Raw genomic sequence first — 16,273 nt, forward strand, 5'->3', positions numbered from 1 at the left:
TGGAGTCATTGCAGCTAAAGGTGGCACAACCAGTTATTGAGTATAAGGGGGCAATTACTTTTTCACACAGGGGAATTGGGTGTTGCGTAACTTTGTTTATGAAATAAATATGTCATTGTTGTGTTATTTGTTCACTTATGTTCCTTTTATCTAATATTAGGTTTTGGTTGAAGATCTGATAACATTAAGTATCACCAATATGCAAAAGTAGAGATATATATATACATACTGAGATCATGTGACACTTAGATTGCACACAGGTCGACTTTATTTAACTCATTATGTGACTTCTGAAGGTAATTGGTTGCACCAGATCCTATTTAGGGGCTTCATAGAAAAGGGGGTGAATACATATGCACGCACCGCTTTTCCGTTATTTATTTTTTAGATTTTTCTGAAACAAGTTATTTGATTCACTTCACCAATTTGGACTATTTTGTGTATGTCCATTACATTAAATCCAAATAAAAATAAATTTAAATTACAGGTTGTAATGCAACAAAATAGGAAAAACACCAAGGGGGATGAATCTTTTGCAAGGCACTGTAGAACCTTGGAGTTCCAGCCTTTGCCCTTAGGTCTGATGTGGCCGATTTGGGATTCACACCCCACCAGTTACATAAGGCTAACAGACATGGAATCTGAGAATGGCTTGAACTATGTAAAAATAACTTCATAGCTCAAACAATACGTTGAAGGGGAAGGATGCAGTGGGGAAGAAGGGTACAGTGGGGAGAGGGGCAACCAGAAGTCCAGTGATGATTATATAATTCATTGAGGTCATCAGTATTTATTTAGTCACCAAAAATGTAAAACATTCAACCTTTAATAACTTTAATGTGCAAATAAATGTCAGATGTCTTTATCAAAAAGTAAAAACAGCATTTTTGTTTATTTTTAACAAACATATTACAACTCCGACAGGAAGAGCTTCAGAAAGTAGTATAAATTCATGCAGTGTCTTTTCTTGTCCTTGATGCAAGATCTTTCTCCTATGGATAGTGTAAACAAAATAGTATAAGCACAAAATGAACATTACATTGCAATAAAAAGTTCATGAAAAATCAACGAATCCAAAGGAATGTTTCCCCTACCGTTAGCACACACACACACACACACACACACACACTTACCTCTGTTCCTCCCTCCTAAAAATATTTTGGATTTAATTGGTTTCAATTTAAATGTTAGAGGCCCTGGAGGCTGATTTGGGGGCATTTGACCCCATCTGGAAAATAATCTAAAAACACTGGCACAGAAGCATACTAAGCCATGAGACACCATGTGATTGCTGTGTCTGTGGCCTAGTTACTATACTCACCTCCCTGAGTTGGTCTGCAGCAATCTGCAGTTTGGCCCTCTTCTCATCACCAATGATTACATCAGACAACATGGACCATCTACCATCCTGGAAGCTCACTGGCATTGAGAAGACTACACCAGCTGGGAGGTTGTACTGTCCTGCAGAGAGGCCAAGAGCAGACAGATATCAGGGCCTGTATTCATAACATGTCTTAGAGAAGGAGTGCTGATCTAGGATCAGTTTGACCTTTTAGATCATAATAAATGAACAGGGGGTGGGACCTGATCCTAGATCAGCACTCATACTCTGAGACACATTATGAAAACAGGCTCTAGGCTTCATAGGCAGCACTTATTTAGTATGCTTACTTACTTTCTCGTGTTCTTCTTATTTCTATTTCTTGTATGTTTTTGTTATATCTTATGTTCTTTTTAGTTATGTTATTATTGTTGGGTTAAGAGCTTGCAAGAAAGGCATTTCACTCTACTTGTGCATGTGATATTGAAACTTATCCTGAAACACATTATATAAAATGTCTACATAGCCTGGTCCCAGATCTTTAGGTGCTGTAATAGCCAAATCCTATGGCTGTTGTCAATGCCAATGTTACAGCACAAACAGATCTGGGATCAGGCTTAATGATGCAGTCTTTCTTTAGCTAAGTCATGTCAATGACTGTAGGAGTTGGCAAGTCTGCACAAACAGATCTGGGACCAGACTAGTATTATTCCCTCCTATCTGCAACTGTCACTATGTTGACTTTTGACCCTTACCTGTGCTGAGTATGCCTAAGGAGAGGACCTCCTCAGCAGAGGAGTTGCAGTTCCAGGCCTTTAGAACTGCAATGATCCCATTAGTGGCTGATATGGCTGTGGCCCTCTGGGACTTGGAGGCTACAGTGGCACGTTGGGAACTGACCAAATTCAGGAAGTCAGACTGTAGCCGAGCGTGTCAATGCAATAGAATCCTACTTTGATGAGTTCTGCACAGCAGTCCTGGGGGAGCTGCGCAGGATTTTCTGGGCTACTGCGCCCCGTGCACAGCTTAGAAGGAACATTGGTTAGGGAAAATAGGATTTTGAATAGGATCAATTGTGTCCCCCCACAAGGTTAGTTAAACAAGACTGTGTGGTCAGTGGTCATTAGGCCATTGGGGTAGCAGTGGTATGCTAGAGTGGGAGATGAGAAGTGATGGGATTAACCGCAGTCCTCGTGACCCTGGAGGGTTGTGCACTAATGTAGTGTCGTACAAGAGAGATGGCTGGGGGAAAGATCCAGCGACCATATTCCTTGGGCTAGTCAATTAATACATTTGCTGATTCAATTGTTTGTCTGATTCAGAATTACACAAGTGTTGCATCCCAATAATCTTTCCTTTCTCCCGAAGTGTGCACATGTTCACTTCCCCTTATGGATTTGAAAGGAAATTAATGGTAATGGAAACTCCCTCTAGCCCATGCCTATAAATCCAATGCTTATGTCTGGAATAGAACAAGCGCACACTTCAGGAGGAATGAGAGATTATTCTGACTCAACCAAGATATTCCCCTCAATGAAAGGCTAAATATTTTGTTTTAGTTTTTTACAGAATGTGGTTAAATTAATATTTGAATGTTGACATTTCCTCACAATTGAGAGGATAAGACAATATTATGGCTTGACTTTGTAATAACCTTAATTGGGCTCTAGTATAGGTTCTGTCCAGAGCCTTTCACTAAAGAACAATGAAAATGTAATTGAATTGTGCTATGTCATTGGTCAGGTGGATGCAAAGACCACAGCCCTGGCAATGGCCATCACCGACTCGGAGCTGTCTGACGAGGAAGCATCCATTTTGGAGAGTGGAGGGTTCTCCGTATCCAGAGCTACCACCCCACAGCTCACAGACGTCTCTGAAGGTAGTTACCCAAGCACAACAGGCCCTGCCTCCCAAGCAGTGGCGGCTCCTGAAAAAATTCTCAGGGGGGGCAATTTTTCTGATGATTTAGGTGACCTACACACATTTTTAAAAAGATATGTCCAGCAACAACATGAAGACAGGGGCAGCATATAAGTCAATACCAGAAGCATTTATTGACTGATCTCAAAAGTGTTGGCTTACAAAATCAAAATAAGTTATCACAGTAAAAATAATCAAGGGTGTTCTTTCACATTCCTCAACACTGCATAAACAATATGCATTTCCATAACCAAATGAAATATCAGCTGAAAATACAGCATCTTGGTATTTGTTCAGATTGCAGGATCAACAAGAGCTTTTACCACATTTTTTGCCTCATGGTTGAATTGGAAATATGTGCACCTGAGCATAATTCACAACAAGCAAGCAGGAGCTTTTGATAGAGGCTACTGAAAACATTGATGCAAGTTATTGGTAATAAGACATTTTTATAGACTTCCATATTCTGCCCTCTTGTATAGATTTGTGAAAATGAACAGTGATAGACATTTTGCCTGAAAACAGAATTTGAAAGTAATTTCTAGAAAAGGTAAACACAGCTATCTGTATGGCTTTGTAAAAATGAACAACCATATTCTGGCCAATTGTATAGATTTGTAAATATGAACAACCATATTCTGGCCAATTGTATAGATTTGTAAAAATGAACATGAACAGATTATTTTTTTTAAAACTTTTTTTAAAATGAAAAATAACTATTTTAAACAACATCAACTGTGAACTGATTTGGGCGTGTGTGTGTTAAAGAGACAGACAGGGAGGGACAAAGAGAGAGAGAGGCTACATTACTTGTACTGAAATGTTCTCTTCTCTGTTTCAATACAGCAAAGCGTTCAATGACTTTCTCATTGAAATCAGGCATGCTGAGGACTAGTTCCCTCTCCATGGAAAGCATGGCCAGTGCATTCAGACGTTCCTGGCCCATTGAATTTCGCAGGAATGTCTTAACTCGTGTCAAAGTTGAGAAACATCTCTCAGCTTCAGCTGTTGTCATGGGAGTAGTTATGAGGATGTTCAACAGAGTCACAGTCTCAGAGAACGTCTCCTGGAGGTTGTAGCTCATGAGAACCTGGTACAGTGCCAGTGCACCACAGCATCCCTTGAATTCAGGATTCTCATAGATCAGAGATAGTTCTGTCTTGAGCTTTGCCTTGCTCAGCATGGGGTATGCATTCACAGTGGCATTCAGAGCCTCATCAGGAAATGAATGGCAGTACCTTTCAAACATGTCTGCTTGCAGTAAGGTAGCACTCACAAGGTGGCCAGAGAAAGAGAACCTTTCTTTGGTGTGATCCAGGATGGTGTTGCAGACCTCTTCAGACAGCCTCTGCTTCTCCTCTTCTCTCAAAGCTGTTCTGGGTCTTTTGGCTCCTGTTGCTTCTTGCAGCTGCTGTTGAGAGGAGTCCCTGAAGGCAAACAGACCAATGTGTTTGTTGGCTTTGTACAGTACTGTTGTCTATGTGATGCACAGGTATATGCAATGTATCCATGTATAGTACAAATACTTCAGTTCCACTTAAAATGGGCAGGGATGCATAAAGTCTTTAGTGTTTAAGTTAGCCTTTGTGTCTCACATAGCCTGGATGTTCAGCACAGTATACAGTGGTGCTCATAAGCTTATGATCCCATGCTAAAGTTGACTAAAAAGAGGAATAAAAAAGAAAAGAAAATTGGTGTCCTTAAAGGTTGGATTTTCCAACTTTTTTAATTAAGTCATTAAGATCAATTTCCAAAAGATGATTTTTTTATTTTTGTATTCCTCTTTTTAGTCAACTTTAGAATGTGTTCATACACTTATGAGCACCACTGTACAGTACACATAGTATATAAAATAAGCTAGATTACACCACTGGCCATATATAATGAGAATAATGTAATTTCAAACACAAATGCAGTCTCCTTTCATGCATACATTTTCAAATAAAGCTCTGCTTTGAGAAAGATCGAATGATATTGTTTAATCTTACCTTATGGCCTGCACACTGCTTGTGAAGCTGTCGAGGGCACGTTTGATAAAGACAGCATCGATGTCCTTCTTCTGTAGCTTCTGGTACAGAATGTCGACGTGGGGCATGATTTTGTGAAAAAATCCGCAGGGAAAAAAATTAAATCTTCATCATGTAGCATCCTCACGTAGCCAGATGCCTCTCTCACGGTGGGCTGGTCAAATGAACCCAATGAACCCGTCCGAATGGCTTCAAAACATTCTATGAGGTCGTCTCGATTCTCGTAGACAGTGTTCACGACTCTGCTTAGTAGAAACCTGTTGAATGATTAAATTTGGTCTGGGAGGTCCTAATTGTTTCGTTGCCAATTTATCTTGATTTGTTCGCCGACAAAAAGGAACTTCTTTCAAAGAGACAATCGAGTTGCACTGAAGGCTAGCCATTTTGACAGTAGTAGTGAATTGATTGATGAGGCTACCCAATCTTTTCTTAGTTACGTTCATGGTTATGTTACGTATGACGAAAGCGCGTAAGTGCAAGCCCTCAGAAACCCATAGAGATTGTATTGAAAGCTCTGATATTTGAAAAAAATTGATTTTACATTAGAGGCTATGAGAGACTTCTGGGCGATTTTCAACCTGACTGAAATCGCCCCAAAACGGGCGGGGACATTTGAAGCACGACTTTAGCCTGATTGGACATTTAGTGGCAAATCAGACGTCTAGATTAGAACACTGATAACTACTGTTGCCGTGATATAATTGATTAGAAAAAAAAACCTTCATTTTCCCGTTTGGCAGTGCGTCGCCCATATCGCCCTAATGAACACACCGCCCCTGCTTTCAAACATTGTATTTTGACTATCCGAAAGAAATATATTATTCTAATAGTGAAATAATTTCAAATGCCCATCCCTAGCATATAACCCAATGTGAGACATACCTCTTACATCAATCTGATGCTTTTACATGTGTGCGGAGGAGAAAGGACAGAATTGAACTGCAGGGATTTCTATAATTGAGCAGCATGTGTTCCACAGTCCAAATCATGTGAATCAAATATTGGCACTAGCAAATTTTGATTTGTCATTATTTTGATGTGCTGTTGACTCCTTCCTCATTCACTATATATTAGAATTACATTTTCTCTGCATATTAAACTGAGACTCAGCGACATGGCGTTGCCACAAGCAGCAGGATGAACTGCAGATATTGTAGATCTTCACTCGCAAAAAAGATCTGGCCATGTGCAGGTGAGCTTCACGCTGCTGCAATGTGACAGCTGCTGGACCAAAACGGCAGAGAAGTTCAGCCTTGCGATTCACACTTTTAGAAGGCAACCCAATATTGCGATTTACTTCATGCATCGCTGACTACCTTTAACCCCATCCTCTCCCTCTCCTGTGACTGTTTAGACCTGGACCAGCAGAGTGTGCACAGTGACCCAGAGGAGGCCTTCCTAAGGGACCTGCCTGAATTCCCCTCAGTTGACGAGTTCCCCTCCATCGAGCACAGCCTCCTCCACTTCCCGTTACGGGGCCCCAGTCAGGGCCAAGGGCACGGGGCTGCGGCTGGGGGAGGAGAGCCCTCGAAGGGGGAGCCCATGAGCCCGGCCAGCCTCCTCATCCAGCACCTGGCCTCCCCGCTCCACTTTGTCAATTGAGCAGCATGTGGCGCAGTGGTCTAAGGCACTGCATCGCAGTGCTAACTGTGCCACTAGAGATCCTGGTTCGAATCCAGGCTCTGTCGCAGCCGGCCGCGACCGGGAGACTCATGGGCGGCGCACAATTGGCCCAGCGTCGTCCAGGGTAGGGGAGGGAATGGCCGGCCGGGATGTAGCTCAGTTGATAGAGCATGGCGTTTGCAACGCCAGGGTTGTGGGTTCGATTCCCACGGGGGGCCAGTATAAAAAAATATGTATTCACTAACTGTAAGTCGCTCTGGATAAGAGCGTCTGCAAAATGACTAAAATGTAAATGTAAATGTCAACACACACTTCAACGGACATAGACGGCCGCCAGGTGGGGACCAGGGACCACTGCTGGGGGCTGGGAGAGTGGAGGAGGTGGTGGATGGGGGGGAAAGGGAGTCCCAGGCCCCGAGGCAGTCACTGGAAGCCCTGAGTGAGGAGATCGTGAACACGGCAATCTCCACCGTGGTGCAGAACACTCTGTCGGCCCTGTTGCGCTCCACTGAGGCCAGCAAGGGCCCCTCCATTGCAGATTTCCTGCCCACCAACACGCCCCCCAGCGCCCTGGAAAGCCCCCCCGCCCCTGTCGCCGAGACAGAGGAGGCAGAAAAGGACCAGGATGCGGTCACTGCGGAGACCGAGGAGAGGAGTGCCGAGGAGATGCCGGACGACACGTTTGTACCGACCGAGGAAGAGGACTTTGAGATTTTGGACCAAAGTGAACTGGAGCAGATGGACGAGGACCTGCTGGGTCTTCTCAGTCCTGATGGACAGGGGGTAGTGGGAGTGGCCTCTCCCACAGACACACCCCCATCTCCAACGCACCAACCGGAGTCCTTCTAGCATCCTCATCACCGCTCATTCCCAACTGTTTTGTTTTATGTCGATATACATTATACAGATATATACAGTACCAGTCAAAAGTGCTGAGCACTTGTGCTGAGCACTTGTTGGGGCATTCCTTCACTCTGCCGTCCGACTTATCCCAAACCATCTCAATTGGGTTGAGGTCGGGGGATTGTGGAGGCCAGGTCATCTGATGCAGCACTCCATCGCTCACCTTTTTGGTAAAATAGCCCTTACACAGCCTGGAGGTGTGTTGGGTCATTGTCCTGTTAAAAAACAAATGATAGTCCCACTAAGCCCAAACCAGATGGGATGGCGTATCGCTGCAGAATACTGTGGTAGCCATGCTGGTTAAGTGTGCCTTGAATTCTAAAGAAATCACTGACAGTGTCAGCAGCAAAGCACCCCCACAACATAACACCACCTCCTCCATGCTTTATGGTGGGAACTACACATGCGGAGATCATCCGTTCACTCACACTGCGTCTCACAAAGACACGGCGGTTGGAACCAAAAATCTCAACTTTGGACTCCAGACTAAAGGACACATTTCCACTGGTCTACTGTCCATTGCTCATGTTGCTTGGCCCAAGCAGGTCTCTTCTTATTATTGGTGTCCTTTAGTAGGGGTTTCTTTGCAGGAATTCGACCATGAAGGCCTGATTGACACGGTCCCCTCTGAACAGTTGATGTTGAGATGCGTCTGTGACTTGAACTCTGTGAAGCATTTATTTGGCCTGCAATTTCTGAGGCTGGTAACTTTAATGAACTTATCCTCTGCACCAGAGGTAACTCTGGGTCTTCCATTCCTGTGGCGGTCCTCATGAGAGCCAGTTTCATCATAGCACTTGATAGTTTTTGCGACTGCACTTGAAGAAACTTTCAAAGTTCTCGAAATGTTCCGTATTGACTGACCTTCATGTATTAAACTAATGATGGACTGTCGTTTCTCTTTGCTTATTTGAGCTGTTCTTGCCATAATACGGACTTGGTCTTTTACCAAATAGGGCTATCTTCTATATACCCCCCTACCTTGTCACAACACAACTGATTGGCTCAAACACATTAAGGAGGAAAGAAATTCCACAAGTTAACTTTAAAAAGGCACACCTGTTAATTGAAATGCATTCCAGGCGACTACCTCATGAAGCTGGTTGAGAGAATGCCCAGAGTGTGCAAAGCTGTCATCAAGGCGAAGGGTGGCTATTTGAAGAATCTCAAATATAAAATATATTTTGATTTGTTTAACACTTTCTTGGTTACTACATTATTCCATATGTGTTATTTAATAGTTTTGATGTCTTCACTATTATTCTACAATGTAAAAATAAAGAAAAAAACATTGAATTATTAGGTGTGTCTAAACTTTTGACTGGTAGTGTATGTACACTTATCAAAGTGTCTGTGGTTAGTGGCAGTTGGTTAGTGATTGAGATCACTGTGGTTGATTCTGCCTTCACACTATCACTGTGGTTAAGTCCTGAATGGCACCCTATTCCCTTTATAGTGCTCTACTTTTGACCAGGACCCATAGGGCTCTGGTCAAAAGTAGTGCACTATAGATGGAATAGGGTGCCATTTGGAAAGAAACTTGTTTCTCGAGGCTTGGGCTTGATGGCACCTGTGTTTGACAGGGTTTTATTGCTTTTAACCAAGGGAACAAGCCATCTGAGTTTTGGGAACTACTAGTAATATGTGTTTGGGTGGCAGGAGAAGGGTTTGGTGGAGCCTCGTCCCAGATCTGTTTGTGCTGTATGTTGTAATGCCAAATGGATTTGGGTATATTTCAGCACAATCTGCAATGGGACCAGGATATAGGGTCCAGATCTATACCCACCCTTCTCAAAGGAAATTATTAACAGAGGTTATATGTGGATGGATTCTTTGAGAGAAAGAAAAGGTTTTGATTATAGCTATTAATATATATTATATAAATTATTTAATTTAACGGTCAGTTTAATGGAAATCTATTGTCATCATGCAGGAATTTGAAAGTAATAAAGATTCTCTATGGTCAGTAACCCAAGTCGATTCTACAATCTACATTGAATTTAGATCTTTAGCAAAACACAAATGTTTTCATGTAGGCACAAACACTTACGTTTGGGAGTTTCATTGAAGGCAGTTTAATGATCAGCAACCCCTCAAGTAAGTTCCACATTCTGCAAAATTGTGAAATCTCCCAAACAATAAGATATTTAAATTTTGGTGTGTATTGGACATTTAAAAAATCTCAAACAGGTGATGGTATAAAATATTTATTTACCCATACAAAACTTACTGTGGTATGCTGACAACCTTTTCAATTGCTCATCGTCAACATCTCCAAGGTCTATATTTTGTTAGTTGTATTCTGTAATGTTTGTAAATGAATGCAAGTGCTCCTTCACCACCAATTGCTTAAGTCCATATATTTGTACTACTTGAAAATCTCAGGAGTGGGATGTACTTTAGTTTGCACAATGGAAGAGACCATTGCACATAGAAACTAATATGTAGATGCAAATTAATGTGAAGTAGAAAATGGTGGCCACCAATGTCTAGCTTAAAGTTCCCCAACCCAAGTTGTCCCTGTGCACTGTGTTGTAATATAGACCAACCTTTTTCCTGGCCAATGCCTTCCGAGCACTTCTCTGTAGAAAGTTTCCTTCAAAACAAGAGTAATTTGTAACATTGCATGTGAAAACCAAGCATAAAAAATGCATTGTCCTCTCCAAACTTGGAGGGAGCAAGACCGTAGACTTGTAGCAAGCATACAATTTGTATGTTGCAGCTTTTATTAAACCAATGTCCCTTAAAATAGAATTCCTATAACACTAAATTGCCAATGACATGAATTCAATTTCTTCCAAGTGTGATTCATTTAAAAGGTCATTTCTTTTGCTATAATCCCAATGTAACCAACTATAAAAAGACATGATGGAATCATTTCAAGATTATATTAACAAATTATGTATTGTAGAAATGTGTTTGTTTATGCTTTTACTGCTTCTTGATCTATAAAGGCACTTGACAAGAACTGTACTATAGTAAAGGAAGATCTATTTTCCAATTTCTCCTGTTTTTCAGAAATGTACATCTACAAAAGGAACACAAACAAGTTTTTAAATGCTGATAAGATTTATTGCAATTACAACAGGTTAAACACTGACAGCAGCTCCTTGTGCAGTGAAAGAGAATAAAAGAACAACCTGAAACAAAAGCGATGGATTGCAGTTGAAATTGATTTTAGTTTAACCCATATCCTCTTCTCCCTCCTCCTCAAACTCGCCCTCCTCCTCAGCGGTGGCGTCCTGGTACTGCTGGTACTCGGACACCAGGTCGTTCATGTTGCTCTCGGCCTCTGTGAACTCCATCTCATCCATGCCCTCTCCGGTGTACCAGTGCAGGAAGGCCTTGCGTCGGAACATGGCTGTGAACTGCTCAGAGATGCGCTTGAACAGCTCCTGGATGGCCGTGCTGTTGCCGATGAAGGTGGCAGCCATCTTGAGGCCACGGGCGGGATGTCGCAGACTGCAGTCTTGACATTGTTGGGGATCCATTCGACAAAGTAGCTGCTGTTCTTGTTCTGCACGTTCAGCATCTGCTCATCCACCTCCTTCATGGACATGCGCCCGGGAAGATGGCGGCCACAGTGAGGTAGCGGCCGTGGCAGGGGTCGCAGGCGGCCATCATGTTCTTGGCATCGAACATCTGCTGGGTGAGTTCGGGCACCGTCAGCGCTCTGTACTGCTGGCTACCTCTGCTGGTGAGGGGGGCAAAGCCTGGCATGAAGAAATGCAGGCGGGGAATGGGACCATGTTGACAGCTAGCTTACGCAGGTCAGCGTTGAGCTGGCCGGGGAAACGCAGGCAGGTGGTGACACCACTCATGGTGGCTGACACCAGGTGGTTGAGGTCCCCGTAAGTGGGCGTCGTCAGCTTCAGGGTGCGAAAGCAGATGTCATACAAGGCCTCGTTGTCGATGCAAAAGGTCTCGTCAGTGTTCTCCACTAGCTGATGCACAGACAGGGTGGCATTGTAGGGCTCCACCACGGTGTCTGACACTTTGGGGGAGGGCACCACACTGAAGGTGTTCATGATGCGGTCAGGGTACTCCTCACGGATCTTGCTAATCATTAGGGTACCCATGCCAGAGCCTGTGCCACCTCCAAGGGAGTGGGTGAGCTGGAAGCCCTGAAGACAGTCGCAGCTCTCGGCTTCCTTTCTTACCACGTCCAGGACAGAGTCTACCAGCTCTGCTCCCTCAGTGTAATGGCCCTTTGCCCAGTTGTTACCTGCACCACTCTGTCCTTTAAACAAACAACAAAAAGCACGCCATGAGATGTAGGCTAGGCGTATTACTATGGTAAAATCGACTATGACATGGTAGCATGAATTTGCAATTTCAAAGCATTTGCTCACCAAAGACAAAGTTGTCCGGTCTGAATATTTGGCCAAATGGTCCAGACCGGACAGAGTCCATGGTGCCAGGCTCCAGATCAACTAGAACGGCACGAGGAACATACTTGCCACCTGAAATAAATGAACAATCACATTATGGGTCAGTAGCTACATTTCCATCCAATTTGCAACAGATTTTCATGTGAATATTCTAAAATCTGCATAAAGAAAATATGCGCATTTTCCCACCAGTGGTGTGTTCCCACCAAATGGACTTGTTGCGGATAAAAATTAGTGTGTGATAACGTAGTGCACAAATTTTACTTTTTCACTTAAGTTTTCATATACCGAATAAAAATCTAAAGTTCAATGTGTTTCTATCGCATTTTAAACTCTACCGATAGTTTTGTCACAAACTGTTGCATTAAATAGCAAAATGTGCCTACTCTGGTCTTGGCACATGCGCTCTAGCCACCAGCTTGCAGATACAGTGCGGGTAGGCTAGTCTACATGATAAGCTTTATTATGGATAAGAGCGAGAATATTTGTATTTGTCAAGCATCAACTCACCAGAATCAGACCTTCGATATTTATTGGAAAGGATCAACAAGATCTCATCTGTAGCCTAATAAATGGCATTGTTTCTCTTGAGTCGTAGTGGGAGACCACACACCATATCGTGAGACTCCCAAGTTTACTTCGATATGATGGTTATTATATCAATATTTGCTCAAAGGCGTTTCCACCGCCATTTCAAGCATAATGAATTTTACCAACACAAAAAGATCAACTCGTCTAGCGTATTTTGTTTGGTCGGCATTTGGCAAGTTTACCGACAAATTCTGTTCCTATCAGGCCTGTCATGACATGTACTTTACTTGCGTAAAAAGGTTGGATGGAAACCTGGTTAACCTCTACTGGATCGCTGTCCTGTATACGGGACGGTTGAGCTAACATGCGCTAATGTGATTAGCATGACTATTGTAAGTAACAGCAAACTTTCCAGGACATAGACATGTCTTATATGGGCAGAAAGCTTAAATGATTGTTAATCTAACGGCACTGTCCAATTTACAGTAGCTGTTACAGTGGGAAAAAATACCATGCTATTGTTTGAGGAGAGTGCACAACAACAACAAAAAAACGTATCACGGCAACTGGTTTGATACATTCACCTCTAAAGGTAAACAATGTACTTACATTCAGTAATCTAAAGATCAGTCCCAGAGATAAAATGTAGCATAGTTTTGTTTGATCAAATCCATTTTTATATTCAAATGTAGGAACTGGGCTCTACAGTTTGAACCCCTGCTGTCTCTGGCTCCACACCCACCCTGCCCGGCCATCTAGATGTGTGAAAGTTAGTGTATAAGCTAATGATGCATCATGTATGACATTCCTGGGAGTGTGTAAACTTACATTTTGTATTACCATATCATTTTTGTATGTTCTCTATATAGTTGTGTACCCAAATGTATCAATTGACCAATTCGGCACATTTGGGCAGACTTGATACAAAATAGTCCAGTATTGCAATGCTTCACTGGATCAATCTGAAACTTTGCGCACACACTGGTGCCATCTAGTGGCCAAACTCTAAATTGCGCCTAAACTTCTATATTATATTGTGGCCTTTCTCTTGCATGGAACAAAAAAAATCAATAGAAAACGGATGTTTTTTGTTTGTATTATCTTTGACCAGATCTAATGTGTTATTCTCCTACATTAATTTCACATTTCCACAAACTTCAAAGTGTTTCCTTTCAAATGGTTTCAAGAATATGCATATCCTTGCTTCAGGTCCTGAACAACAGGCAGTTAGATTTGGGTATGTCATTTTAGGCGAACATTTTTTTTTAAATGGTCCGATCCTTTAGAGGTTAAGACCCTTGCAGACTGTATGATTTTAGGCTTCTTATGCCACAATTTTTCTGTCCCAGACAAAATGTCCACATCGTGTGAAATTCTTAGGTCATAAACGATTGTCGAACTTCTTGGCTCTTTCAGTGTGACAGGGCCTAGGTCTGCCGATTTAAGTGCTGCTACTTGAGATCAAATACACTGCTGCTGTTGACTTGAAGCCAATTGCGGAATGTGACTACAGAACAGAAGCAAATCCTACAATCTGGACAGGTTGATATCAATATTTTAATTGTGACTGTGAATTTTAAGACTGAATCCAACATTCAGTCTGCAAAGAGAACACGGCATAATTTTTTGAAGACTTGACACTACTGCAAGCGCAAATACACTTTAAAAACACTTCAACTAGCTCCTTTAAATTGTATTATTACTTTTTTTTTTACTTTGTCATTAAATCTTCAGAATAAATCAAAATGTCACAATTTAGTTAGCTACCTATGTACATAGAGGATCCTTTCCAGTAAGTTACCTGTTGCCTCATTGTAGTACACATTGATTCTCTCAAGCTGCAGATCGCTATCTCCATGGTAAGTGCCTGTTGGGTCTATTCCATGCTCGTCACTGATTACCTCCCAAAACTGCAAAAGTATGACGGAGTGGTTAGTGGCACGTGAGCGGGTAAAAGTTTCTCATAGCATTATAGCTAGCAAGCTAAAGTTAGGAGCTGGCTGAGCCGCCATCTAAAGTTGACCGAATTTTACTCTTCATATCAACCACATATTTGAGATAACCAAAGCTAACGTTAGCTAGCTAACTAACAAATCGCAAATACTTTAGTTTTGAGTTACCTTATGAGCAGGCTAGCAACACAAAGTTTGCTAACTTTAGCTAGCTAGTTAGTTACTTTGAAAAATGCAACTAAGTTTGCAATACACTTTTATAAAAAATGGCCCTTACCTTGGCACCGATCTGATTTCCACATTGACCGGCCTGCAGATGAACAATCTCCCTCATGTTAAAATCGAGTTGCCGTGTAAATTAATAAAGATCACTTATAAACATCTGACAATAACTTTAATCTGTACTACGCGCCTTTTTGTAAGCGTCTGAAGTCGAGCAAGCCGTTGAGAGAGAGAGCGCGAGAGGGAAAAGAAAGCTTCAGGGCACGTGAGGAATTTGTCTTCGCATGCATTTCATTGGCTAAATCAATATTACATCATTATCTGAGACTGATCAACAACTACAGGAAGCATTTGATTGGAGTCATTGCAGCTAAAGGTGGCACAACCAGTTATTGAGTATAAGGGGGCAATTACTTTTTCACACAGGGGAATTGGGTGTTGCTTAACTTTGTTTATGAAATAAATATGTCATGTTATTTGTTTACATTTTAGTAGACGCTCTTATCCAGAGCGACTTACAGTTAGTGAATACATATATATTTTTTATACTGGCCCCCCTTGGGAATCAAACCCACAACCCTGGCGTTGCAAACGCCACGCTCTATCAACTGAGCTACATCCCTGCCGGCCATTCCCTCCCCTACCCTGGACGACGCTGGGCCAATTGTGCGCCGCCCATGAGTCTCCCGGTCGGCGACAGAGCCTGGATTCGAACCAGGATCTCTAGTGGCACAGTTAGCACTGCGATGCAGTGCCTTAGACCACTGCGCCACTCAGGAGTACTAGTTTGTTCACTTATGTTCCTTTTATCTAATATTAGGTTTTGGTTGAAGAGCTGATAACATTAAGTATCACCAATATGCAAAAGTAGAGATATATATATACATACTGAGATCATGTGACACTTAGATTGCACACAGGTGGACTTTATTTAACTAATTATGTGACTTCTGAAGGTAATTGGTTGCACCAGATCCTATTTAGGGGCTTCATAGAAAAGGGGGTGAATACATATGCATGCACCGCTTTTCCGTTATTTATTTTTTTGAGTTATTTTCTTCACTTCACCAATTTGGACTATTTTGTGTATGTCCATTACATTAAATCCAAATAAAAATAAATTTAAATTACAGGTTGTAATGCAACAAAATAGGAAAAACACCAAGGGGGATGAATCTTTTGCAAGGCACTGTAGAACCTTGGAGTTCCAGCCTTTGCCCTTAGGTCTGATGTGGCCGATTTGGGATTCACACCCCACCAGTTACATAAGGCTAACAGACATGGAATCTGAGAATGGCTTGAACTATGTAAAAATAACTTCATAGCTCAAACAATACGTTGAAGGGGAAGGATGCAGTGGGGAAGAAGGGTACAGTGGGGAGA

The 16,273-nt window shown here is 42.2% G+C and overlaps 2 protein-coding genes and 1 pseudogene across 2 annotated transcripts; 1 reads left to right on the plus strand and 2 right to left on the minus strand.

The window, feature by feature from the left end:
• Positions 1-798: 798 nt before the first annotated feature.
• LOC123482191 (putative malate dehydrogenase 1B) lies at positions 799-2,587 on the minus strand. The gene is made up of 4 exons (XM_045208984.1): positions 2,537-2,587; positions 2,077-2,239; positions 1,322-1,461; positions 799-992 (listed from the first exon to the last, which is right to left on the minus strand). The coding sequence occupies exons 1-4, from the start codon at positions 2,585-2,587 to the stop codon at positions 951-953; spliced, it is 396 nt and encodes a 131-aa protein (XP_045064919.1). The 3' UTR covers positions 799-950.
• Positions 2,588-2,891: 304 nt separating this feature from the next.
• Positions 2,892-7,775, plus strand: LOC121544505 (reticulophagy regulator 2-like). The gene is made up of 4 exons (XM_045208985.1): positions 2,892-2,896; positions 2,992-3,200; positions 6,623-6,860; positions 7,191-7,775. The coding sequence occupies exons 1-4, from the start codon at positions 2,892-2,894 to the stop codon at positions 7,738-7,740; spliced, it is 1,002 nt and encodes a 333-aa protein (XP_045064920.1). The 3' UTR covers positions 7,741-7,775.
• A 1,807-nt stretch (positions 7,776-9,582) lies between these two features.
• On the minus strand, positions 9,583-15,133 carry LOC121545207 (annotated as a pseudogene).
• Between the last annotated feature and the right edge of the window lie 1,140 nt (positions 15,134-16,273).

Source organism: Coregonus clupeaformis, chromosome 29 (genome assembly GCF_020615455.1).
Source record: "Coregonus clupeaformis isolate EN_2021a chromosome 29, ASM2061545v1, whole genome shotgun sequence".
Taxonomy (NCBI): Eukaryota; Metazoa; Chordata; class Actinopteri; order Salmoniformes; family Salmonidae; genus Coregonus; species Coregonus clupeaformis.

Excerpts from the sequence above, each read along its gene's own strand:
- LOC123482191 (XM_045208984.1), bottom strand. The coding sequence starts at position 2,587 with ATGGTCGCTGGATCTTTCCCCCAGCCATCTCTCTTGTACGACACTACA. Across the intron at positions 2,240-2,536 it reads TCTTGTACGACACTACATTA|TCTGACTTCCTGAATTTGGT; the intron begins GTGCACAACCCT and ends GCTCGGCTACAG. Across the intron at positions 993-1,321 it reads CTGCAGACCAACTCAGGGAG|GAGAAAGATCTTGCATCAAG; the intron begins GTGAGTATAGTA and ends CACTATCCATAG.
- LOC121544505 (XM_045208985.1), top strand. Across the intron at positions 3,201-6,622 it reads GCTCACAGACGTCTCTGAAG|ACCTGGACCAGCAGAGTGTG; the intron begins GTAGTTACCCAA and ends GTGACTGTTTAG. Across the intron at positions 6,861-7,190 it reads CTGGCCTCCCCGCTCCACTT|TGTCAACACACACTTCAACG; the intron begins TGTCAATTGAGC and ends TGTAAATGTAAA.